This window comes from Eleutherodactylus coqui, chromosome 3, assembly GCF_035609145.1.
Source record: "Eleutherodactylus coqui strain aEleCoq1 chromosome 3, aEleCoq1.hap1, whole genome shotgun sequence".
Lineage (NCBI taxonomy): Eukaryota > Metazoa > Chordata > Amphibia > Anura > Eleutherodactylidae > Eleutherodactylus > Eleutherodactylus coqui.
Genome location: NC_089839.1, coordinates 81,285,075 through 81,310,046, shown reverse-complemented (window position 1 = coordinate 81,310,046; position 24,972 = coordinate 81,285,075). Strand labels below are relative to the sequence as shown.

At 42.0% G+C, this 24,972-nt stretch overlaps 1 protein-coding gene across 2 annotated transcripts; it reads left to right on the top strand.

Moving 5' to 3' along the window:
- Positions 1 to 8,196: 8,196 nt before the first annotated feature.
- LOC136619773 (P2X purinoceptor 7-like) lies at positions 8,197 to 12,288 on the top strand. Of its 2 annotated transcripts, XM_066594538.1 has the most exons (5): positions 8,197 to 8,611; positions 9,953 to 10,041; positions 10,122 to 10,181; positions 11,446 to 11,807; positions 12,013 to 12,288. In XM_066594538.1, the coding sequence occupies exons 2-5, from the start codon at positions 9,982 to 9,984 to the stop codon at positions 12,209 to 12,211; spliced, it is 681 nt and encodes a 226-aa protein (XP_066450635.1). In that variant the 5' UTR covers positions 8,197 to 8,611; positions 9,953 to 9,981; the 3' UTR covers positions 12,212 to 12,288. The 2 variants fall into 2 exon arrangements, 1 of the variants encoding a protein (XP_066450635.1); XR_010791023.1 differs by lacking the exon at positions 11,446 to 11,807.
- The last annotated feature ends 12,684 nt before the right edge of the window (positions 12,289 to 24,972 follow it).

The window sequence follows — 24,972 nt, the reverse complement described above, 5'->3', positions numbered from 1 at the left end:
CTGCCGCAGTGGGGCCAAAAATCACGTGAACAAGAGGCAGCCATGACCAGGTCTCAACTGCAACTCTTGTTTTAACGCCCATTCACATGGCCAAGGCTGCACCACATATACCTCTGCTAAACTCCCACCACCTTCCTGTCCCCTCTCTGCCCCTTGCTGGCTTACGACAGGAAAGGGGGTGGCAGCTTAGCAGAGGAGACAGCAGGCAAGGGGAGGAGAGGGGGAGAGAAGGGGGAGGGGGTTTAGTAGTCACACTGCTAAACTCCCTCCCACCTCCCTTCTCTGGCAGTTGTCATAGGCTCTCGTATGTGCTATTTTTACCGGGCGGCTATTTTTGCGCATCGGGAATACACCCATCTAAGCTGATGCATTGGAAACCAATGCATCAGATGGTTAGCATATATCGATATACACTCTTTTGAAAGAGCCCTTATGTGTATGTCTCCCTTTAAGGGCCCTTGAGGGTAAAATTAATTAGCTTAGACTCTTCCTACCTAATTCTATTGCTCCATCCTCAGTGTGGTGTCTGGTAGTCTCTCACTTCTACCACTGTTATTAGTATCTAGTTTTATTTCAGCACATCATGTCTATGTATCAGAAGATGACATTGAGGGCTCCATTATTTGTTTTTAATTGCTTTACATAGTTATAGTATATTGTTTTGGGGTTGACAAAAGACATGCCCTTTAAATTCGACGTTTTATATTTACAAACTCAAATTAACAAAAAGGTAGTACAGCAAAAAAAAAACTAAACTGAATAAATTGTATATTGTTGTAATCATGTTGCTCCATAGAATAAACTTATCATGTAATTTTTGCTGCAATTTGTACACCGTAGATAAAAGATGCCCCCAAAGATGGCAGAATTTCAGTTTTTATCCATTTCCCTCCATTTAGCATTTTTAAAAACTTTTTCAGTACATTATATGGTACATTAAATTGTAAATTACAACTCGTCCTGCAAAAAACAAGCCCTCAGACAGATACGTCAAAGGTTAAATAAGAGTTATGATTGATAAAAGTGTGATGGAAAACCCAAAAATGGATTTTAAAAAAAGGGCCATGTCTGTAAGGGTTTAAACACTCCTTCGTCTTTCTAGCCATCTTCTTTCCCAGCGTAGCTGCACCCACCCCATTGAGATACAGCCTATCAGTAATTTATTACATTAATCAGCACCTGAGTAATGACCAAATTACACAGGATGAGTGTTCGTGCAGAGCGTTTAGACAGGCAGATCATCACTAAGTATTGTTCACTGACTTCTAGCTCAGTGCCTCACATTCTATAAGAAGCACTGAGCGTTGAGACACAGTAAGAAGTGAGCGATCCAGCGATGATTTTTATACTGGTTGAAAGTGAGGGACAAAAGCAGACTAAATGAATAGTAAATGATAGTTTTGCATTTAGACATAATGATTAGCGGGAATTTCTTTTCGTTTGAACTAATTGTGCACTATTATCATTCTATGTGAATGGCCCTTAGCAGGATGTGATATGCTTTGCAATTAATTATTCTGATTGAAGACCAGACTATGATCAAGAACAATTTGCTTTGTTCAAAACATGTAAACTTTTTCCTAGATGATGTACTTTGCACAATAATTGTTTTTTTTAACTGTAAGGCAAAAAGTTGTTTGCAATGAAGAGTATTGGAAATTGATATATTTTTCATTTGACAGTTTTTATTATATTATTCTTTGCTCAGCTGTCACCTCATTTTACCTTTTCAGCTTGGAGGTCTTCACCAATTGGCCAGTAAAGTTTCATTGCCACAGCAACTAGCATTTTACGACAACATTATTCAGATGGGCTATCTTACCATTATTGCTAGAGTGTCTTGTGTACTTTTGGTGCCTTTAGCCTATTAAATTGGCTTTGTTATTGGTAATTCCGACCTTGGTTTGTTCATGACATTTCCTCTGCTTTTACAGACAAATATTCCACAGCACTCATGACAAATATTTGGAAGAAATAATTCAGATTTTATTTATTTATCCAACATGTGATTCATTCCACAAATGAAAAACTGATATCCCAGGCTCAATTGATGTTAGTAAATTAGTGCAACAACCCCAGTAGTGAGAATTCAATTCAAACTCACTACCTTCATCCATTAAGCTCTCCATAGAATTGCACTGTCCTACATTGCCTCCCTCATCTCAATCCACCACCCAGCCTGTGCCCTCCGCTCTAAATCAGATTAAGTGCCCCTTTAATTTGAACCTCTCTTTCCCGCCTCCAAGACTTCTGTAGAGCAGCACTAGTCCTCTGGAATGCGCTACCCAAAACTATCTGGGCAATCCTTGACACACAAAACTTCAGGCGTGCTCTAAAAATGCACCTCTTCAGGGAGGCATACCACATCCACTAAACCAAACCCCTCTGTTCTCCGCCTGATAATATGTTGAAGTAGACCGACCAAAAGCATCACCTGGTCAGTTGTGGTCATTACAATCAACCTTTCTTATTGATAAGGGTCAATTAAGCCGAAACGTTGATGTTTCAATATTGTGGTTGTTGCACTAATCTACTGATATCAAATACTTGGATATAAGTTTTTTATACGTGGAATGAATCACATGTTGGATAAATAAATACAATCTGAATTATTGATAGCAAATGTTTGTCACGAGTGCTGTGGATATTGTGTGTCCTCCACCTGCTTCGTAATTATTTCAGTTAGTGTGCTGAACTTTTTTTTGGATTCCCTTTCCTTTTGTCATCTTAGCTGCTCCCTTAATCCTGATATTGAAACTTGGCTTTGTTTCTGTCTGTTCTTTGGTGTCACACTAGTATCTACTGACCTCCAGTCCTGACCACTGGCTACACCTGACTGCCTCTACTCTCAATTTCCCAAGAGTTCATACTTCTGTAAAAGAGTCAAAGGTGAAGACAAAGGGCTATCTTAAGTGCTCCACCCTAGGAGCTTTAAAGTTATTCCCTGTCCACTTTAAAGTTATTCCCTATCCATAGAAAGTGTACAACTTTCTGATCAGTGATGGTACGACTACTGTAACTCTCACCGATCACAGAAATATCTAACTTGTCCAGGACAAGCGTTTGTGCTGATGCTGCAATCTTGGGGCTGCTAGAGATAGTTGAGCACTTGAACTCAGCTATCTCCAGCAGTTCTGTAGAAACGAACAGAGCAGCAGCTCACATACTTGAATGCCAATCATTTGGTGACCTTTCGGATAACTGTTCTTGTGATTGGTTGAGGTCTCAGCAGTTAAACCTTCATTATTCTGACAGAGATCCCCATTCTGTGGATTGGAGATAACTTTAAATTTTGGCACAACCCCTTTAACTGTAGTTCTGTGTAGTATATATGGAAGCAGATTACATTCACTTGACTGTTTTTGTATCTTCCTTAGACTATAATGGAGAGTGCTTGCATGTCCCCTCCTTTGTAAACAGTGGGCCCAGGTCAAATGTTCTTGGGATCAATAGCGTGCCATTAGTCAATCAAATCTCCAAGCTAATACCTTTATAGAACATCAGATTAATATATATCAAATGCATTTTATTGGAAAAATTCTTAAAAAGTCTGTCCGAAATCAATAACCATGTAAACATACTTAAATACTGATTCTTGACACAGAAAGAAATGCTGAATAAAAGTGGAAATATTTTCAATTTATCTCATATACTCTCCCTTTTTAGAAATCAGTAAGTGCACTAAAAACTATTTTAAAAGATAAGATAGCAATCATATTAGAGCCCTTGGCTTTAGTCTAGCCTCAAGTCCCATCATTTGATTAGTTAGACTGACAGCACAAATCAATATGGTTGCAGCTTACAGGCAATATTCCCTTATTTAACCCATCTATGAAGGGCTTTTGACTTTACATATAATTAGTGAAAAGGCACATACACACTACAAAAACATTGTGCTGAAAGTTTGCCTTCCTGCTTTGCTCAGGAGTTGCCTTAAGGTCATAGCCATTTTTAATGTAGGAATATAACAGTAAGTATACTCTACTACATTGCTAGCAGTATTATTATAATTGGTGTAACCATTTTATCCTACTATTGAGAATGTTGACTGAATTTCTGAAAAAAGAAGTTAAGACCAGTTTCATGATGCTTGTAAAATTACTAAAGTTTCTAAGACTTCTTCTTTTTCTTTGCAGTTTTAAAGTGGCGCATAGAATAAGGACATGGACAGCTGTAAGGGCAAAAACAGGTAGTACTGTAGTGAGGGGCCCAGGCTACTGAGTCCATTATGAAAGGGTGGATAAAGGTAGTTTTTGTCCCTTTTCCATTCCACCGAGAAGAATCCAAAGATTAGAAAATATGTGGTCCACTCTAAATAAGAAGATGGATAACATGATCTGCTTACTGCATTATGATTCCAATATACTGTTTCCTCCCAAGTTAGACAAATTTCATCAATAACCATGCAGCATACATTTTGTCCCCTGATGACCCTGCGTCATTGCCAACAACGCCTCGCATGGAGCCAGGAAAGATGTCAATGGACCTTAGACACATGGCAGAAGGTCATCTAGAGTGACAAGTTCTCTTTCCTGCTGAATAATATGGATGATTTGGTGCACATCAGGGGTAAACAGGCCAGTGGTGGCAGTGTCATGGTCTGGGAATTGTTTTTCTGGCATCGCCCTAGGGCCCATTTACACACAACGATTATTGCTCAAAATTTATTCAAACAATGGCATGTGAGCGATAATCGTTGCATGTATACATTGCCATCATTCACTCTTTGGCTGAACAATGATTTTAAGGTGAACTTAAAATCTATCGTTCAGCAGGAGAGAGATAACAGGGACCACATGCTGTGTTCTCCACAGGAGTCAGAGATTACATTGTATTCAGCCGACAACCTGTGTGAGAACAATGGAGCTGTGTGCAGAGCTCAGACCACATGCTGTGCTCTAAAAACAGCTCCCGGAGGCCCTTTCGCATGCAAATGAAGCTGCTAAAGTGTTAATGGACATTAGTGTCCATTAACATTTCATGCAAAATTGCTAAAACTGTCAATCTTTCAATTGTTTGAAAGATTGTCTTTGCGTGTAAATGGGCAATTGGTTATCATACCATAATCTTTGAATGGTGAATGCTACAGGGACTTGTTAGTTGACCATCTACACCCATATATGCAGGAAGTCTTCCTTTCTCCCAGTGTCCTGTTTCAGCAGGACAACGCTCCATTTCACCAAGCTCTGATCATTAGGTAGTGGTTGAAGGAACACGACAATGAATTTTCCACATTGCCTTGACCCCAAAACTGACCATATTGTAACCCCACTTGACATGTTTGGGATAAGCTGTAAAAGGCTGTAAGATCTGCTCCCAGTATTGGATCCTCCCAGCTCATCATAGTCATTCCATTTCCAGCCTTCAACTTTGCATCAGTAACTGGCATTATGCTGGTAAGTTATGAATAGAGATGAGCGAACACGTTCGGCCCCACCCCTTTTTCGCCCGAACACCGAACTTTGCGAACACTTCAGTGTTCGGGCGAAAAAGTTCGGGGGCCGCCGTGGCAGCGCGGGGGGGGTGCGGCGGGGAGTGGGGGGGAGAGGGAGAGAGAGAGGGCTCCCCCCTGTTCCCCGCTACTGCCGCCCGCGCCGCCGCGCATCTCCCCGCCCCCCGGCGGCACCCGGACCTTTACGCGCGAACACTGCAGTGTTCGGCAAAGCCGGTGTCCGGGTGCGGATGTGTCCGTAACGGACATGTTCGCTCATCTCTAGTTATGAACATACTGTATGGCTGGTTTTATGTGAGCATTATAGAAGGTTTTTAATATACTCTGTGTTACATACAGAATCTAACACGGCTGCTGCAATATACTACTGCTAACAGTATCATAATTGCACAACTACTAGATGCATTACAATCAGCAGAATGTTCCAGACATTCATTTTACAGCAAACCCATATGCTTCTAGAGTAAATTTGCAAATTCACAATTCATTATTTGTTGCAGATGTTTTTAAATAAAGTTAAAAATTGGAAAACTCTACTTGAATATGTACTCATCCCCGGTACCGTAGCAGATCCTGTTTCACATACATAAAATATATTGGGGGAAATTAACTAAGCCCACTATTTCCTGCGCCAGCTTAGTAAGATCTCCCTCAGTGGCAAGTGTGCTGAATACATGAAGAGGCGCAGGCCTCTTCATGCAATGGGGCGGAGGATGATCTTGGTGACCGGCGACCGGTTGTTACTTGCCTAGGCTATTCAGTTACATGTGCGGCAGTGTGGTAAGGAGTTGTGAAATAGAATTTTTTTTTTTAATTACACACTTATTTCCCTTCCTTCAGATCATGTCTGCATCGGTTATTTCTCATGGTAAATGCCTTAACAGCCCTCATTCTTTTTGCTACATATTTCAAAGTTTTTGCCCATTTACACGTAACAATTATCACTCGAAATTTGTTCAAGCAAACAATTATGAGTGATAGTTGTTCAGTGTAAATGTGAAAAAAATTGCTCATAATTAGAGATGAGCGAGCGTACTCGGAAAAGCACTACTCGCTCGAGTAATTTGCTTTATCCGAGTATCGCTGTGCTCGTCCCTGAAGATTCGGGTGCCGCTGCGGCTGACAGGTGAGTCGCAGCGGGGAGCGGGCGGGAGAGAGGGAGAGAAAGATCTTACCTCCGTTCCTCCCCGCTCTCCCCTGCAGCTCCCCGCTCCGTGCCGGCACCCGAATCTTCAGGGACGAGCACAGCGATACTCGGATAAAGCAAATTACTCGAGCGAGTAGTGCTTTTCCGAGTACGCTCGCTCATCTCTACTCATAATGCGTTTGCGGTTGTTTATCGCTGACTTTCACTCAGCAACAACAACTTCTCATTACTTGTAAAACGACTGTTGGCCTGTGTAAAAAGGCGATTAAACTTGGTGATCAAGATAAGTTTGTGCCCCACACAAGGTATGCAAGCAGTGTGTCGAGAGTTTGGGATATCTATGGTTTGGCAAGAGCCAAGAGATCATTCTAGTGACTCTTAATTTTCTATAATGAAAACTTCAGGATATAACAAGAAAAAAAAATAGAGTATCCTTGTCTACCATCAGCTATAAGTCCAGGGTCTCACTTAGCTGCAATCCCAGTGACAGTTTTTGTTGAACTACCCTTTCTTGAAGAGCATGATTATAGTGAAGAACTAACTGATAGCAAATACTTTGAAGCTGAAGATGTCTTAAGCCCCATTTTACAACAATTATCACTCAAAATTTGTCCAAACGCGTAAATGCGCATGCATCGTGCACTTACCGTGCACTCTTTGTTCATCGTTGACTTCAAGTCAGCATAAAATCCTCATCCCTGATAACAGGGACGGCATGCTGTGTTCTCCGCAGGCAGCGCTGATAGCATTGTGTGCAGCCAGCAGCCCGTGGCAGAAAAAAGCAGATGTATTTAGAGAACAGACCACCTACTGTTCTCTAAATACATGAAAATGAAGCTAGTTAGCTACTAAAGGACTAATTAGCGCATTAGTAGCTAATGCAAAATGATCGCTCAAAACTGTCAGTTTCTGACTAATTTTGAGCAATTATCTTTGTGTGTAAATGGAGCTTAAGGCCGCCTGCACACGGGCGGAAATCCCGCGGCGGGATTTCCCGTGGGATTTCCACCGCTCAAAGCCTGCATTGGAGTGCATTACAATACGCACTCCTATGCAGACGGCCGCGGTTTGGCCGCGCAAAATCCTGCGCGGCAAACAAACCGCGGCATGTCCTATTTTTGTCACTCACCCGGCCGCCGGCTCCGGTCTGCGCATGGGCCGGCTGCCCGGCAGCCGGCACATGAAAAAGCCAGGGCCACCGGGCGCGGGTGAGTACGCGCTCGTCTCTGCAGGCGCTCGGGTTGGGTCCCGCGGTGAGAATTCTCACCGCCGGATCCGACCCACTCGTCTGCAGGCGGCCTTAGTTTGTAAGGGATTTGATCAGCATGAGCTGAATCATTTGGTACGAGATTTAAGACTATCAAAAAATGCTTCAGAACTCCACTCCTAGCATCTAGACTGCATGAGAAAAACTCGCTTAAAAAAGAGCAAAGGTATCTTACTTTCAATCCAGAGAAATTGCATTTGTGCAATACTTTAGAAGTGACAATGGCTTTGTGTATTGCCATAACCTACATGGCTTAATGGAGGAATTGGGAAATCCAATCTATAACTCAACTAACTGGCGACTGTTCATTGATGGCTGGAAGCAGAGCTTAAAGGAGATGTCCCGAGGCAGAAAGCCAAAATTTCATATTAGCCCATTCCCCCTGTCACCCCCCGACATTAAGCAGCCCTTGTGAGCGGTTATAAACCGCATTGTACTTACTCGTCTGCAGAAAAAATGACTTTTAAAACTTCTCCCTCTAAGATGGCGCCTGCTGGGTCCCTGGGTGCGTTCCACGGTGAACCGCTCGCTCTTCCTGGATGCCTCATGCGCGCTCCCGAGACGCCGGTCACGTGAGCAGGTGACTGACGTCATCGGTGGAGGCGTGTTCTTCTAAATCAATGGAACGCCGATCCAGCCTCCTGATTGGCTGGTCGCCAGAAAGCGTCACAGCGGGGAGGTGCTGTCTACCGGAGAAAACAGCAAACAGCTGTTTCTCCCATCTCTTGACTACATAGAAGCTCCGGTAAGTACACCTTTCCTCTGTACTCTTTTATGCATTGATTAGCACAGGATCATTGCCTTATGCAGTGAGTCTGTGCATTTTTAAAAGTATTGTGCATGCCCTGTATTGTAATGTGTATTACATATTTATAGTGCCTGCCATGTGCTGCGTTTTTTATTTTCCTGCTGTGTGCTGCTATGGCGACAGCAGTTTTTATTGCGCATGCCGCCTGCCTTCATTCGCCTTTTTTTTTTTTTTTTGAGCATATTTTTTTAATATATAAATATTTTTTTTTTTTAAATTTTTTATTTTTTTTTTTATTTTTGTGCCTGCCGTGTGCTTTCATGTGCCTGGCGTGTTCCCCTTTTTCTTTGTACCTGCCGTGTGCTTCCATGTTATGTTTTTTTTTGTTTTTTGTTTTTTTGCCTGCCGTGTGCTTCCCTTTTTTTTGGGCCTGCAGTGTGCTTCCGTGTGCCTGCCATGTTCTAACATGTGCCTGCCGTGTGCTGCTTTTTCTTTCTGTGCCTGCCGTGTGCTTCTATGTTTTTTTGCTTTTTTGCCTGCCGTGTGCTTCCCTTATTTTTGGGCCTGCTGTGTACTTCCGTGTTCTAACATGTGCCTGCCGTGTGCTGCTTTTTTTTCTGTGCCTGCCATGTGCTTCCGCGTGCCCCCCTTTTTTTTTCATTTTCTTTTTTGTGCCTGCCGTGTGCTTCCATTTTTTTTTTTGTTTTTTGCCTGCCGTGTGCTTCCCTTTTTTTGGGGCCTGCTGTGTGCTTGCCGTGTTCTAACATGTGCCTGCCGTGTGCTTCTGTGTGCCTGCCATGTGCTGTTTTTTTATTCTGTGCCTGCCGTGTGCTTCCGCGTACCATCCTTTTTTTTTTTTCTTTTTTGTGCCTGCCGTGTGCTTCCATTTTTTTGCTTCTTTTTTGTGTGCTTCCATGTTTCGTTTTTTTTTTCCTTTTTTGGCTGCCGTGTGCTTCCATGTGCTGCAATGTGCATGTGACTGCAAACTGATTTGAATCAGCATACATTCCGCACAATTCATTCATACAATAATCATGCAATCTTCGGAAAATTTGCATGGAATAGACGTAGCATCTGCATGCAATCTACACAACAAACACAGCCTTCAATCAACACTATTTACCTGCATTCTACATACAATATGCATGCTATCTGCCTACAGACTGCGGATAATGCTAGCTATCAACAATCTGTCCACAATCGCCCAGTAATCATTCTAAAATTTGCCTAAATTATGCCTGCCATGGACCTTTAAAAGATTGTTATTAGAAAATGCTGCTGCTTCCATAACTGTTCTTGAAGTGCCACTAACTTTTTTTTTTTTTTTTTTTTTATTAGTTTTTTTGTAGTACAATTCAAGCACCAACATGTTCCAGGAAGATCTTGAATTTGAGGAGCTTGATTATTCATCAGATTCTTTTGGAGAGGTAAGTTTTTGCTGAAAATGGAAAGGTTGAAGCAAACCAATGCCAATAAACATAATAATTTTTTATTTTATTTTTAACAGGATTTACAATCTGAGAGCGAGGAAGATGAGGATTTACCCGAAACACGGCAATATTCTGCGGTATGTCTTGAAATATGTTTAAAAATTTTTTTGTTTGAAACTGCAACTAGGCATCAGTCCCGTACAAGTTATTATTTCAATACATTATTTCTTGTGTGTGTGTATATATATGTGTGTATATATATATATATATATATATACACACATACATACACACACGGGTATATATATTTTTATACACACACACACACACACACACACACACACACACACACACACACACACGTATATATACACACACACACATAGATGCACGTGTGTGTATACACACACACGTATATATACACACACACAGATGCGCGTGTGTGTATACACACACACACATAGATGCGCGTGTGTGTATACACACACACGTATATATACACACACACACACATAGATGCGCGTGTGTGTATACACACACACGTATATATACACACACACACATAGATGCGCGTGTGTGTATACACACACACGTATATATACACACACACACACATAGATGCGCGTGTGTGTATACACACACACGTATATATACACACACACACATAGATGCGCGTGTGTGTATACACACACACGTATATATACACACACACAGATGCGCGTGTGTGTATACACACACACACGTATATATACACACACACACAGATGCGCGTGTGTGTATACACACACACGTATATATACACACACACATAGATGCGCGTGTGTGTGGGTATATACATGCGCGTGTATATATATATATAATATATATATATATATATACATACACACACACACGTGTGTATCTCTATATGCATAGACACGTAGGAACGAGTGTATGTGTATATACACAGTCACACGTAGGAACCAGTGTATGTGTATATACACAGTCACACGTAGGAACCAGTGTATGTGTATATACACAGTCACACGTAGGAACCAGTGTATGTGTATATACACAGTCACACGTAGGAACCAGTGTATGTGTATATACAGTCACACTTACGTGTGTACACACAGTATAATATATACATACACACACGTGTGTGTGTGTACGTGTTTAGGCATACACTGGTACGCACGCGTGTACGTGTTAATGCACTCACACCTGTACGTACATCTGTGTATATACATACAAACACGTACGTACGTCTGTGTATGTATGCACATAAACATACAGGAATCTGTGCCCTGCCTAATAAGGATGAGCATGCCGCTTTCAGCAACACCATACAATTAAAAATGTACCCCTTCCTTTTTTCCTAAAACATTACATACATTATTCTTCATATTAATCCCTTCTTAGGTTCAACAACAACTGTTAGACTCGCTATATGCTCAGGCGGACATAAGCAGTCTACAGTGTTTTCAGAATGATCCGCAGGGTGCACCAGAAGCGGGTGCTTCAGGATCCACTGAAGATCCCCATGGCAGGCTTGGCAACAAAGAGTGGTGTCACTGTGGGCAGTGCATTTGCATGCCCACAGTGGCAGAGTGTGTGTGTTGCCGAGAACACGATGTGGTCCTACAGATTTTACCGGAAGCTTGCCTATGTGTGACACAACATCCATTATTTGCCCAGTATGCGCTTGTACGTGAAAACCTAGAACACGCCATAAGATTATCGGCACTGGTCACCCGGAGACAGTACGACACCACAAACAATAGGTATTTATAATAATTTTATTGTAAAACACACAAGACAATGCAAGTATAATTTTTAACAAAGGTAAAAGTTCATTGGAAAAGGAAAAAAGGTTAGTGAAAAAGGCAACCTGGAAAAACATAAGATATCAAATTTTTTTTTTTCTTCATGTAGACTACTTAAAATGTTTTAATAAGTTTAGAAATATTAATATATTTTCTTTTTTAGGGTTATGCGTGTGGGCGCATATCGCTCTTATACAGCGTGGATACACGGATTCTTGGGGAAAAACAATAGAATCCCCATACCAGCGTGCGTTATAAAAGCGATACGTACAGCTTACCCTGATCCGCAAGGAAATTACACGGGTTTCCAGTTCTACATGGACCTGACTGAAAGCAATTTGGATTTTCATTTGAACTTATAGGATGTTTGTGCAATTTGTGCAATTTTGTTTTCAGGTTTTACATATTTAAAAATGTTAATAAATTTTTTTGGAAAATATATACAGTGTGTGGTTTTTTTATTTGTAACGTCTCGACCATAATCACTAATCGTTCCATCAGTATGTATATACATGACTACATATGCGTATGTTAGTGTGTATAATATATACACACACAAAATGTGGGTTGTGTGTGTATGTATTTTGACACACATATCTGTCTGCCTCTCTCTCTGTCTGTCTGCCTCTCTCTCTTTGTCTGTCTGCCTGTGTATTCCTTTGCAGGTCTCTATAAGGGAGGAGGGAGCTGTCCAGTGCTGAACCTTTCCCCTGCACAGCGAGGCAAGGCTTCGTTATAGCAGGGAGCTGTCCAGTGCTGAAGTCAGTGGAAAGTACTGTAATGTAATAGCTGCAATGCACTCCCAACATCGATGGTGTGATTGAAAAAAAAGTTTTGTTCACCAAAATTTGTGTGGGTATATATGCGTGTACACACACACACACACACACTATATGTGTGTGTGTATATATATATATATATATATATATATACACATATATATATATATACACACACACACACTATGTGTATATATATATATATATATATATATATACACACATACATACATACATACATACATATATATATATATATATATATACACACACACACACACACACTATGTGTGTATATATATATATATATATATATATATATATATAGTGTGTGTGTATGTATGTGTGTATATATATATATATATATATATATATATATATATATATATTATACATACACACACACACACGTGTATGTCTATGTATGCATGTATGTAACATACACACAGGTATGTGTGTAATACATACATATATGCATACGTCTGTGTGGGTGTGTATGAGAGAGATTATATATCTCCCAGACAGACGTATGCATGTACACGTGGACAAGGTGCGCGTGCGCATTTATTCGCAAACACATGCACCTACTTTGTAATGTTAGTGCAATAACTTACATCCCCAAAAAATTAGCAATGAGGTATTGGTTAATAAAATGACCAAATTAAGAATTTGTGCAAAAACATTTTATAAATATTATTGCTATACTTTTAAATAAGAGTGTCATTAATTTGGTCATTTTACCGTAAGCCCGCAATCCACGACAAGGATCCTCATTCTCTTGCGAGACCTATCTAAAAAAATAAAAAATTCCCTAACTAAAAATTCTACTGTAAAGGGCCGACTTTGTTACAAAATGTTAAAAATTAATAAATTTAAAATTAGTTTGAAACACCCGTGGAAAAATGCATAGGATTTATGGGATAAGACCGGCAACGTTTCAAATTGTGCCAGTTATACATTCTATACAAAAAAGGCATTTTATGCAGATGATTGCAAAGAGTAAAATGGGATGTAAATGCGATTAACAAAAGGGACTAGAGGGCATAGGAAATAAATAAGGATAAGTGACCAATGTTAAATAAATATCACTATACACACATATGGAAATAAGATTAAAACGCACATGTAAACTATACAAAAGACAAAGCAAGTAGTAAAGAGACACAGATAAAAGAGACAGACGAACCGTTGAAAATTGTAGTTCACCGATTTACAATAGACATACATGAAACAATAGTTGCACCTGATACAAAAATATTACGAAATTTTTGGTTAAAGTGTGTATTTTTTTTTTTTTTTATACCCACCAAAGTTTTTTCGGGATTACCTTGGAAAGCGACTTTGAAATTTGTGAACCAATTCCTCTTCACTGGGTTTCACAACAGGTGCAATATTATGTGGGAATTCTGAGGATTTTGAATGCCAGGAGATGGACATCTCACCTTTGGCGAACATCACAATCTCACGAATTATGTCAAATACAAATGCAATGGACTTAGGCTCATAAAGAGCTTTCAAAATCCACTGCTTCCGTGCTTTGGAGTACTCCACTCGGTAACACTTCCGGTCCTCTATCCCGTGTTCTGATTGCGTTCTTCTGAGTTTTTGAATCCTACCTACGTTGTAATTGTGGTCTAGAACAGCAAGTTGCGTTCTAGCCACCATTCCGTCATAAAAAAAATGAATTCGTTTGGGCCTGTATTTCAATACACTGGCGTGAAAAATCTCCAAATCGCCAGTGTGACAAAAATTGGAAAGATGGCGGATGTCTTTCAGTAAACTTGTTTTCAGAACCACGGTCTTGACTTTGCTATGTGCTGTACTGTTAGGGGCTAACCAAGAGGTGGTTGGTTCAAGAAGGGCGTGACTGCAGCGGTGATATTGGGCATTGTTCTCCCACTCGTGAACGTCGATAATGTGATTTGTTGCCGATTTCCATTTTTCTACCAGTAATTCGGGATTTTTTTGACTGGTTAGCGAACACCACCACAGATGATTTTTGAGGCTCGATATCCACGGGGAAATGGTTGCGCAGTGTGTGCTTTTGGAAGCCACAAGCAACTGCTTGCCGACAGCTTTGGCCACATGCCAGACATCAAATTCGTGCAAAATTTCTGGGAATTCCTGGCGCATTACCTTACGTATGGAGACATGCCGATCAGTTGCGACTATTTGAACGTTTAATCCATCGGCGATCAATTCAAGTAGTGTTTTCCGGAATGCAGTGGTTTCGAGCGAAACTGACGAAGCAGGTGGAACAAGTTGTTCCACCGTGAAGCCCAAAATTTTTTTGCTGTTCAACTCCAAAAAAGTATAAACGGTGTACTTTGCAGAAAAACCCGGGCTATCTGATTGCCCATCGCCAGCTAAATACAAGGGTGTTGATTTCATTTCTGCTATTAGATTTGCCCTCTGCTGCATCCAATGATTATCTATCACTGGGAATAATAAGTGATGTTGGTGGCGGTAAAAAGTGCTTTTTGAGATTCCTTGAAGTTTCAGAATATATAGCATATTACTAACTTTTGCAAAATTAGATCCGCTGAGAAGGACACTGGAAGCAAGTAAAATGTTCCCCGCCGGGCAATTGTGGATGAGTGGTTGGCTTCGCCACAAGTTGCAGGTGTGGCCTCTTTCACAGAAAGATTTAACAATTACCATTGATCCCTTTGGGAAAATCTTGACATGAGTTAGTTTAAGACAGCATTGCTTTCGGTAAGGGCAAGGGATCATTGAAAATAAACGCATCAAGGAGCTTTTGAAAACTATGTACTTTTCTTCAGCGGATGGGTCCATCTCTGTTGGAGCTAAGGTTTCAAATTCTGGTAAGGGGTAGCTCAAGGGGTTTTCGGAATCAGAAGGAATGGCAAAATCCTCACTACCGGAACTCTCCGATGCTTGCGATGCTCTGAATGTCGAGTCGTTTGGATCATCAGAAAAAACACTTGAAAGGCTTTCCTCAAAAGTAGAAGCAATATTGCAACTTGAGGGTTGCATATTGATTCTATTGGCCTCATTTGCTGTTTTGGATATTGGGCTCTCTTCTCGTATGTCTTGGAAGGCAGTATTACCCATATTGGTTTTTAAAGGTGTAGAAGAGCACGGAGTGCCCTGTGGGATTTTAAATGAAATTGGATTCCGGTGTGGACTGGCTTCTACTTCATTGCATTGGATGCCAATGCTTCTTGACTGGAGTTGTGTCCTGTGTTGCGATTTATTTGCCGCTGCTTGACAGGACTTGCATTTACCCCTCCCGGCATTGCTTGCTTCGTTGTCGGTTTCTCTTAGCTCAAACTGTCTTTTGAAATTGATGATTACCTTTGCATCTACTGTACGACCTTCACTGATTACTGTCAGAGGAATTTCTAGCTGTGTTTCATCACCTTGGAGATACACGTCGACTGTCATTTCTTGAACCGCGCTAGGTGCAACCAGGGTAGATTCTTCCTGCGAAGTTTCTTCCCGCGAAGTTTCTTCCCGCGAAGTTTCTTCCCGCGAAGTTTCTGTGGCAGAAATTTCTGGCTGCTGCGTCTCCACACTTCTTCTGCGTTTTCTTGAACGTTTACCTTTCTTCGCTAACAGGGTCTCAATTTCCAATGCTGTTGGGAATATACTTGGCACAGCATCGGGCTTCAATTTCTTACGGTCGCTGACTGTAATGTAGCAATCCTCCAAGAAATGTTTGCTGCACAAACGATAACTGTAAGGATCTTTTTTTTGGGACATCTTAGTAAGCCACTCTTCAACGTCAACAAAGATGTGAGGAGCCTGCTGTAGCCAAAGTCTTGTTTTTTCGATATTCGTTGGAAATACATGCAGACAATTTTCGCCTCCCTTCTTCCAGTATGTGGTGCAAGTTGGAACCACGCAGCTAGGCATTGTGATTTTGTGTTGTAAAGTGACTGATCTGCTGTGTGTGGGAAAGAAAGTGTGGTGCAAATACTCACCCTTCCTGTAGTGACTTCGGAAGAATATCACGAGTCCAAACCCTGGAATCTCCAATGGCCACCGATGCGCTCCAACGTATACGCTCTGCATTTTAAAGACAAGAAGGCGTAGATCAACAGACATGCTAAGCTACAACAACCAAACCACCCACAGCTACAGACCAGCAGACACATCCATCCATCTGAACACGCATGCATGCACGCACGCACGCACACACGCGGCCTCATCCATGCATCCACACAGACTTATGCACGTGATAGGTTATTAAAAATATTGATTGACCCCTAACATAAGAAAGATAATGAAACATTGTAATAAATGTGACATTAGTTATTTGGTTATATAATGTTATGTATTATATGTAAAACATTCCGGAAGTTGCTAGTAGAATTTGCATATAGAATCATATGTAAAAAAGTATATTCAAGCGTTTATTTGAATATTGATTTTAGAATACTAAATGTACGATTAATTAGATTTTATTCAGCTATCTTACTGAATCCCAACTTATCAACAATGTGCTGACTCCCGAGGAGGTGTAAACTAGAAACAATGCCATCTCTTTTGATGTGCAAATTGTTGATGGACCTCGAAGATTACATTCTGATTTGGGAAGAAATGCAATCAGACACTATGGAGCCGTCTGTACACTTCAAACAGTTTTGCTGATACCTTTTGTATAGAAGGCTTTTGATTTACAGCCATATGGTAATCTGTAGGAATGAGGGTTTGGTCAGCAAAAGTAGTTTGACACTTAGTATGAGGGAATATTTGGAAATGCCTTCTTTTCATCTTGCATAAAGACTAAGCAATGAACAACAATAGACTAGAACTCATGCTGATTTACTAGACAGTCTGTGTGTAAAGGATTATTATGGTTCTCAATGATTACTCAATATAATATTTCCTCTAAATTTGCACTTAGGCAACATTCGCATTTTGGTCTTCATTTATAGACCCCCTACACACGCATCGTCACGTACAAAGACATCCGCCCATGTGGCCTCATCCAAACGCCCATGCGGCCTGCACACATCCATCCATGCATGCATGCATTCATTCATTCATTCATTCATGCAGCATCATCCATCCATGCATCCGCACGCACTTATGCACACATATCCAGCCATGCATTCATTCATTCATGCACCGCAGACACCTCCCCCCCCCCCCCCAGCGCCCACAGCACCGCAGACACCTCACCCCCCAGCGCCCACAGCACCCACAGGACCGCAGACACCTCACCCCCCAGCGCCCACAGCACCCACAGGACCGCGGACACCTCACCCCCCCCAGCGCCCACAGCACCCACAGGACCGCAGACACCTCACCCCCCAGCGCCCACAGCACCCACAGGACCGCGGACACCTCACCCCCCCCAGCGCCCACAGCACCCACAGGACCGCGGACACCTCACCCCCCCAGCGCCCACAGCACCCACAGGACCGCAGACACCTCACCCCCCCAGCGCCCACAACACCCACAGGACCGCAGACACCTCACCCCCCCAGCGCCCACAACACCCACAGGACCGCAGACACCTCACCCCCCCAGCGCCCACAGCACCCACAGGACCGCAGACACCTCACCCCCCCAGCGCCCACAGCACCCACAGGACCGCAGACACCTCACCCCCCAGCGCCCACAGCACCCACAGGACCGCGGACACCTCACCCCCCCAGCGCCCACAGCACCCACAGGACCGCGGACACCTCACCCCCCCAGCGCCCACAGGACCGCGGACACCTCACCCCCCCAGCGCCCACAGCACCCACAGGACCGCGGACACCTCACCCCCCCAGCGCCCACAACACCCACAGGACCGCAGACACCTCACCCCTCCGCCCCCCCACAGCGCCCACAGCACCGCAGACACCTCACCCCCCCCAGCGCCCACAGCACCCACAGGACCGCAGACACCTCACCCCCCCCCCGCGCCCACAGCACCCACAGGACCGCGGACACCTCACCCCCCCCGCGCCCACAGCACCCACAGGACCGCGGACACCTCACCCCCCAGCGCCCACAGCACCCACAGGACCGCAGACACCTCACCCCCCCAGCGCCCACAGCACCCACAGGACCGCAGACACCTCACCCCCCCAGCGCCCACAGCACCCACAGGACCGCAGACACCTCACCCCCCCAGCGCCCACAGCACCCACAGGACCGCAGACACCTCACCCCCCAGCTCCCACAGCACCCACAGCATCCCACAGACAACTCACTTACCCAGGCGGCTGTATCGCGTTCGTCCCGGCTGGCGGCTGCTGATCCCGAGTGGCTCCCGGCTGCTAATCGTCCTGGCTGGCTGCTGATCGTCCCGGCTAGCTGCTCCTGGATGGTCCCGGCTGGCTGTTGCTGATTCGGGGTGAATCACCCCTGTTTAAAGGGACGCCGGGAGCTGAATAGCCGCCCCTGCGCGCTCCCGTACAGTGATAGCTCGTCTGCGCATGCGCAGACGAGCTGTATCGCGCGGGCACGCTGGAGAAGCTCGTACACAGAGGGAAGAGAGAAGACTGCGCAAGCGCGGCTAAAATGGCATGCTGTGGCAGAAATTAGTCGGCACCATGACAACGGGGACACAGAGACAGCGCGAGAACGGAGGTAAGTAATTGAATAACTTCTGTATGGCTCATATTTAATGCACAATGTATATTACAAAGTGCATTAATATGGCCATACGGAAGTGCTTAACCCCACTTGCTGTCGCGGGACAACCCCTTTAAAGTTTGTCCCCCTCCACAATAGCAATTTATTTGGTGCAGTCCCAGTTAGCCATTCAGTTTCTCTTTGTGAAGAATATGGAGACATAAAGAGAGTCATTGAGTTGTTGCAATATCGCAAACACAATTGGGTCATCTGTGCTGACCTTAAAATATTATGCTTCTTTCTTGGTCAGCAACGTGGACACACCAAGTATCCCTGTTATCTGTGCATGTGGGACAGCAGACCTCATGAGAAACATTGGGTGCAAAAGAATTGGCCTCCAAGATCTGACCTCAAACCTGGTGATCCAAACATTCTACATGAGCCACTTGTTGACAGAATGAACATTATATTCCCTCCTCTGCACATGGAACTGGGTCTCAAGAAACAATTTCTTAAAACTTTGCCAACTGAAGGAGACTGTTTCAAATACCTCATTTTGGCATTTCCTAGCCTGTCATTTGAAAAAACAAAAAATGGTGTATTTGATGGTCCACAAATTCAGCAACTCATCAAAGATAAACATTTCATCGAGACAATGTCAGAACTGCAAAAGAATGCCTGGTTATCATTCATAGACATTGAATTCAAAGACTTTCTTGGCAATTATCGAGCAAAGAATTACACTGAAATTGTCCAGAAACTCTTGGAGAGCTACAAAATGCTTGGTTGCAATATGAGCATCAAGGTACATTTTCTGCATAGCCATCTTGATAACATCTTAGTAAAAAAAATTGCCTACCTGCCAATCATTTCTCATAAAGTATAGCTACGAAAACTAACCATCTGGGATCAAAATTGTGGTGATCCCTAAAATGTTGTGATAAAGTGTGTTTATCAAAGTCGTTTTTTGTATTATTATGTTCTGCAATTCTCCTTTTTAAGGGCTTAGATGTCCTACCAATATATTGTCTCTTACAAGGACACTCATTCAAGTATAAAACATTCTCATTACTACAAGTCATAAACTCCCTCATAATAAATTCATAGCTGATGACCCTAGATTTTACAGCGGAAAATTAGGCACCTTACAATTTATACATCTCACCCATCTAAAAAAAACAACCTACCATCAATAACTAGATCTTAGATATCTGCCCATCTTTTAGTTTTTTCACTATTGGTGCAATTGCTAAGCATTTTCTATTGTCAAATGACTGTGTATAAAAAGTGCATGTTAGAGAAGCCTTCTCTTAGAAGAAAAGATGGTCAGAGGTTCACCAATCTGTGAAAAACTGCGCCCAAAAATTGTGGAACAATTTCAGAAAAATGTTCTTCAACATAATATTGTACAGACCTTGAACATCCCACCATTTACAGTACATAATATCATCAAAAGATTCAAAGTATCTAGAAAAATCCATGTGCACAAGGAACAAGACTGATGGTCGATATTGGATGCTCAAGATATAGGGGTTCTCAGGCATCACTGCATTAAAAATAGTTCAATTCTGTAATGCAAATCATTGCATGGACTCAGGAATACTTCCAGAAATCATTTTTTCTGTACATAGTTTATCATGCAAGCGACAGATGCAAGTGAAAGCTGGATCATGCAAAAAAAAGCCATGTATCAACACAATCCAGAAAAGCCTGAATCTTCTTGGGTCAAAGCTCACTTAAAATGAACTGAGGCAAACAAGAAAACTGTAAACTGAGGCAAACAAGAAAACTGGTCAGATGAATAAAAATGTAAAATTTTTTGGAAACAATGGACGCCGTGTCCTGTGGACTCAAGAGGAAAGGGACCATCCAGTTTGTTCTCAGTGCGCTGTTCAAAAGCCTGTATCTTTGATGATATGGGGTTGTATTTCTGCATTTATCACAGCGTCATGGCTTCGTAGAAGAAGAGTCCAGATGATGAACTGGCCCAGTCCAAACCTTTCATCAATAGAAACCATTTCAGGCATGATTAAAGGAAAATCTGGAAAAGACCCTACATCAGGCAAGAATTTGACAACGTTTCTCTTCTAAAACTCCAACAATTGGTCTAGTCACTTTCCAGATGTTTACAGACAGTGGTAAAAAGAAGAGGAAGTACTACACAATGGTAGACATGGCCCTATCCCAACTTTTTTGAGATGTGCTACTGCCATTAATTTCTAAATGAGGTAATTTAAAAAAAATAAAATGGAAAAACTCTAACTTTTGTGAATAAAATATGGCTTTATGAGATTTCTACATCATTGCATTTTTTTTCTTTACATTTATTTATATTTTACACAGCGCCCCAGCTTTTTTGAAATTGGGGTTATATCAGATGGTGACTCTGGCTTGTTTGCGTTTTTAATTGCTTTTTACAGCTTTTTTCTTGGTTTATGGATAATAAAATATTTATGAGAGTGTTGTTCATTTGGCATGTAGCTTTTTTCTTTTTTAAAATATACTATTTCCATCATCGGACCGATCCAGCACTCTGTTTTCCTGCTCCTGTGATGGAGCAGGAAGATAAAGTGACAAATGATTGTGCGTACCCAGGGTTATCAGATCCCCAATGTTAGCTTAGTTAGACATGAACACATAGTACAATACAATATAGTTCAATATAATTAACAGCTTTAACATTTAGATTCTCTTTAAATAAGATTAGTGTCTTCATTGTGTACATATTTTTTTTATTACAGTTGCAAAACACATATATAGCAAATTAATTGTATCTATACTTTCTAGAACAAAAAGTGTTAAATACTGACACATTACAATGGCGCGATCATTAAGAAGTGTGAAGATTATAACCATATTTAATTACTTTAATCATATACCAGTGATCCATCATAATCTTTTAGTGTCTAATTAAAAGTCTCAACAGCCTTTTCTAGTATATCAAAGATAAAACTCATTAATTATTGCTTAAGAAGACAGGGCAACACTTGCCAACAACTTCTGTATATTAGAATGGCTCTTATGTTTAAAGTCTAGAAGGAAAACTATAAAAAGGTAGTTATAACAACATGGATCTGTTACTGTATATGGCAGAAAAGAATTGTGTAGATTCAATGATAATAAATTTTATTTATATAGCACCAACATATTCTGCAGCATTTTACAAGTCAGAGGGAACATAGACAAAATAAGACATAACATACAGCATTGAACCAGTGAACAGTTTGAACAATAGGAATGAGGCTCCTGCTCACAACAGCTTACAGTCTAAAATGTATGAGGAAATAGGGGAGACACAAAAGGTGCAAGCTACCTTCTACATAAATAGGGTGAAATACATAAAACTATATGAGTCAGTCACCAGCCGGTATCTGTGTATATGCAGATATGTTGTGCATTGGAATGTATCGGGGATACAGGAGGGTTATGGGGGTGAAGTTCTGAGGGAGAATGTAGAATCGGGGTAAATGGAGAAGAGTTAGATTAGGGAATCCGGTAGGCCTCCCTAAAAAGATTTAGTTTTAGTATACTCTTTAAACTGTGGGCATTGGGATTTAACCTGATTGTCCAGAATAGCACATTTAAAAAAATTGATGTGGCTTTGGAAAAGTTTTGGAGACTGGAGTGAGAGATTCAAATTAAAGTAGAACTTAAGCCCCATTTACACAGGACGAGTGTCGGGCAAACGATGCCTGACACTCGTCCCTGTGTCTCTGCGCTCCCGTGCTCCTGCATGGGAGCTAGCAGAATAGGATGGTTCACGGAGCGTCCAGCAGGGGGGTGGGGCAGTGCAGGAGATTTCTCGCTCCCCCGCCCCCCTCCATTCACATAACACAGCTGTCGTTTACTACTGAGCGGCGGCTGTTTAAACTGCACAATGAGCTATGAGCTTCATTGCTGATCGTTTATGCAGCATGAAAGAGTGAACTGTTCAGTAGTGAACGGCGGCTGTGTTATGTGAATGGAGGGGGGCAGGGGAGCGAGAGGAGAGAAATCTCCTGCACTGCCCCGCCCCCCTGCTGGCCACTCTGTAAGCGTGACAGCTCCGCTAGCTCCCATGCAAGAGCATGGGAGCGCGGAGACACAGGGACGAGTGTCGGGCATCGTTTGTCTGACACTTGTCCTGTGTAAATGGGGCTTTGGTCTGAAATCATTAGCAGAGCAGAATGCACATGTAGGATGTTAGACATAGATGAGGGAAGAGATATAGGGTGGTGTAGCACTGTTAAGAGCTTTATGGATGAGAGTGATGAGTTCAAAATGCATTCTACAGTGGATGGGCAACCAGTGCAGAGATTGGCACAGGGTGGAGGCATCGATATAGCTACTGGATAAAAATATAAGCCTGATTGCTTCATTCAGGATAGATTGGAGAGGGAAGAGTTTAGTAAGAGGAAGACCAATCTGTGGGGAGTTGCAGTAATTAAGCTGAGAAAAGATCAGGGCAAAAATAAGCATTTTGATGTATCCACAATAAGAAAATGCTAGTTTCTGGAGATGTTTTTGAGGTGCAGGTGAGAAGACGTGCAGCTGATTGTATTTAGGGAGTAAAAGAAAGATTGGAGTCAAATATAGCCCAAGACAACAAGTGTGCTGCCTAGGAAATATGATAGTACCACAGACTGAAATTGAAATATCTGGTTTTTGTAGCTTAGTAGATGGTGGAAACAGGAGAAGTTCAGTTTTAGTTTTTTTTTCCCAAAATAATTTTTAATTGAATTTTCCAAACATACATGTATGTAACACATTTACATGGCTTTCCTCTCACTTCCCACAAAGGTGGAAATACCTAAAAAGGGAGCTGCTATGGAGGCCAAAACGTGTCTGCAACTGCAAAAAGGTACAGAAAACGCCACCTTCAACAACATCTGCGAGGGTAGTAATCCCATGCTGTCTCCAGAAGACTATATCAGGCATACATTGCAAGGGTACGAGGTTGGGGTTACACCATAGAGGGTTATAAGGAGACCACTTGGCTGCCTCATCAGGTATCAACTGAAGGGCGGGGTTACAGATTTTGAAAGTCACCCACATGGACACAGGTAGGGAACTTACACGCCAAGACCACCATGATGACTTATCTTAATTACAACTTTTGTCTGCAGAATGACACAGACATCTTTGGCTACTTGCATTTCTAGCATCCTTTCTACTTTTTCTATACTGCAATGTCAAAACTGGTATCAAAATTCTATCAACCAATCCTTTAACCCCTTAGTGACCAAGCCTGTTTGCGCCTTAATGACCAGGCCAAATTTTGCAAATCTGACATGTGTCACTTTAACATGGAAAAACACCAGAAAGGTTTTGCATATCCAAGCGATTCTGACATTGTTTTTTCGCCACATCTTGTGCTTCATTTAGGCGGAAAAAATAGACCGATAGAAATTGTGTTTATTTATTAAAAGCGCCAAAATTGGGAAAATTTTGAAAAAATCGTCATTTTTTCACATTTCCAACTGCAATATCTTAAATATGTGCAAACATAATATAGAAATTTTTGCTAAGATTTATATTTCCACCCGTTTACTTTATTTTGGGTGCACATTTGAAAAACTTTCGTTTTTTTTTAACTATTTAGGAGACGTACAAATTTAACATTACTTTTTGGCATTTTGAGGAACACTTTGTTTTCCTATACCAAGCCGAGATTGGAAAGGCTCATGAGTGTCAGAATAATAGATACCCCCCCCCCCAAATGACCTCATTTTAAAAACTACACCCCTTAATGTATTCACTGAGGGGTCTCATGAGTATTTTGACCCCACAGTTTTTTTTCAGGAATTAATTCAATTTAGAGGAGA

What these genes read in the sequence shown, in the direction of transcription:
- LOC136619773 (XM_066594538.1), top strand. Translation starts at nt 9,982, where the DNA reads ATGTTCCAGGAAGATCTTGAATTTGAGGAGCTTGATTATTCATCAGAT. An exon ending in CATCAGATTCTTTTGGAGAG is followed by an intron (nt 10,042 to 10,121) that starts GTAAGTTTTTGC and finishes TATTTTTAACAG; the next exon opens with GATTTACAATCTGAGAGCGA. An exon ending in AAACACGGCAATATTCTGCG is followed by an intron (nt 10,182 to 11,445) that starts GTATGTCTTGAA and finishes ATCCCTTCTTAG; the next exon opens with GTTCAACAACAACTGTTAGA.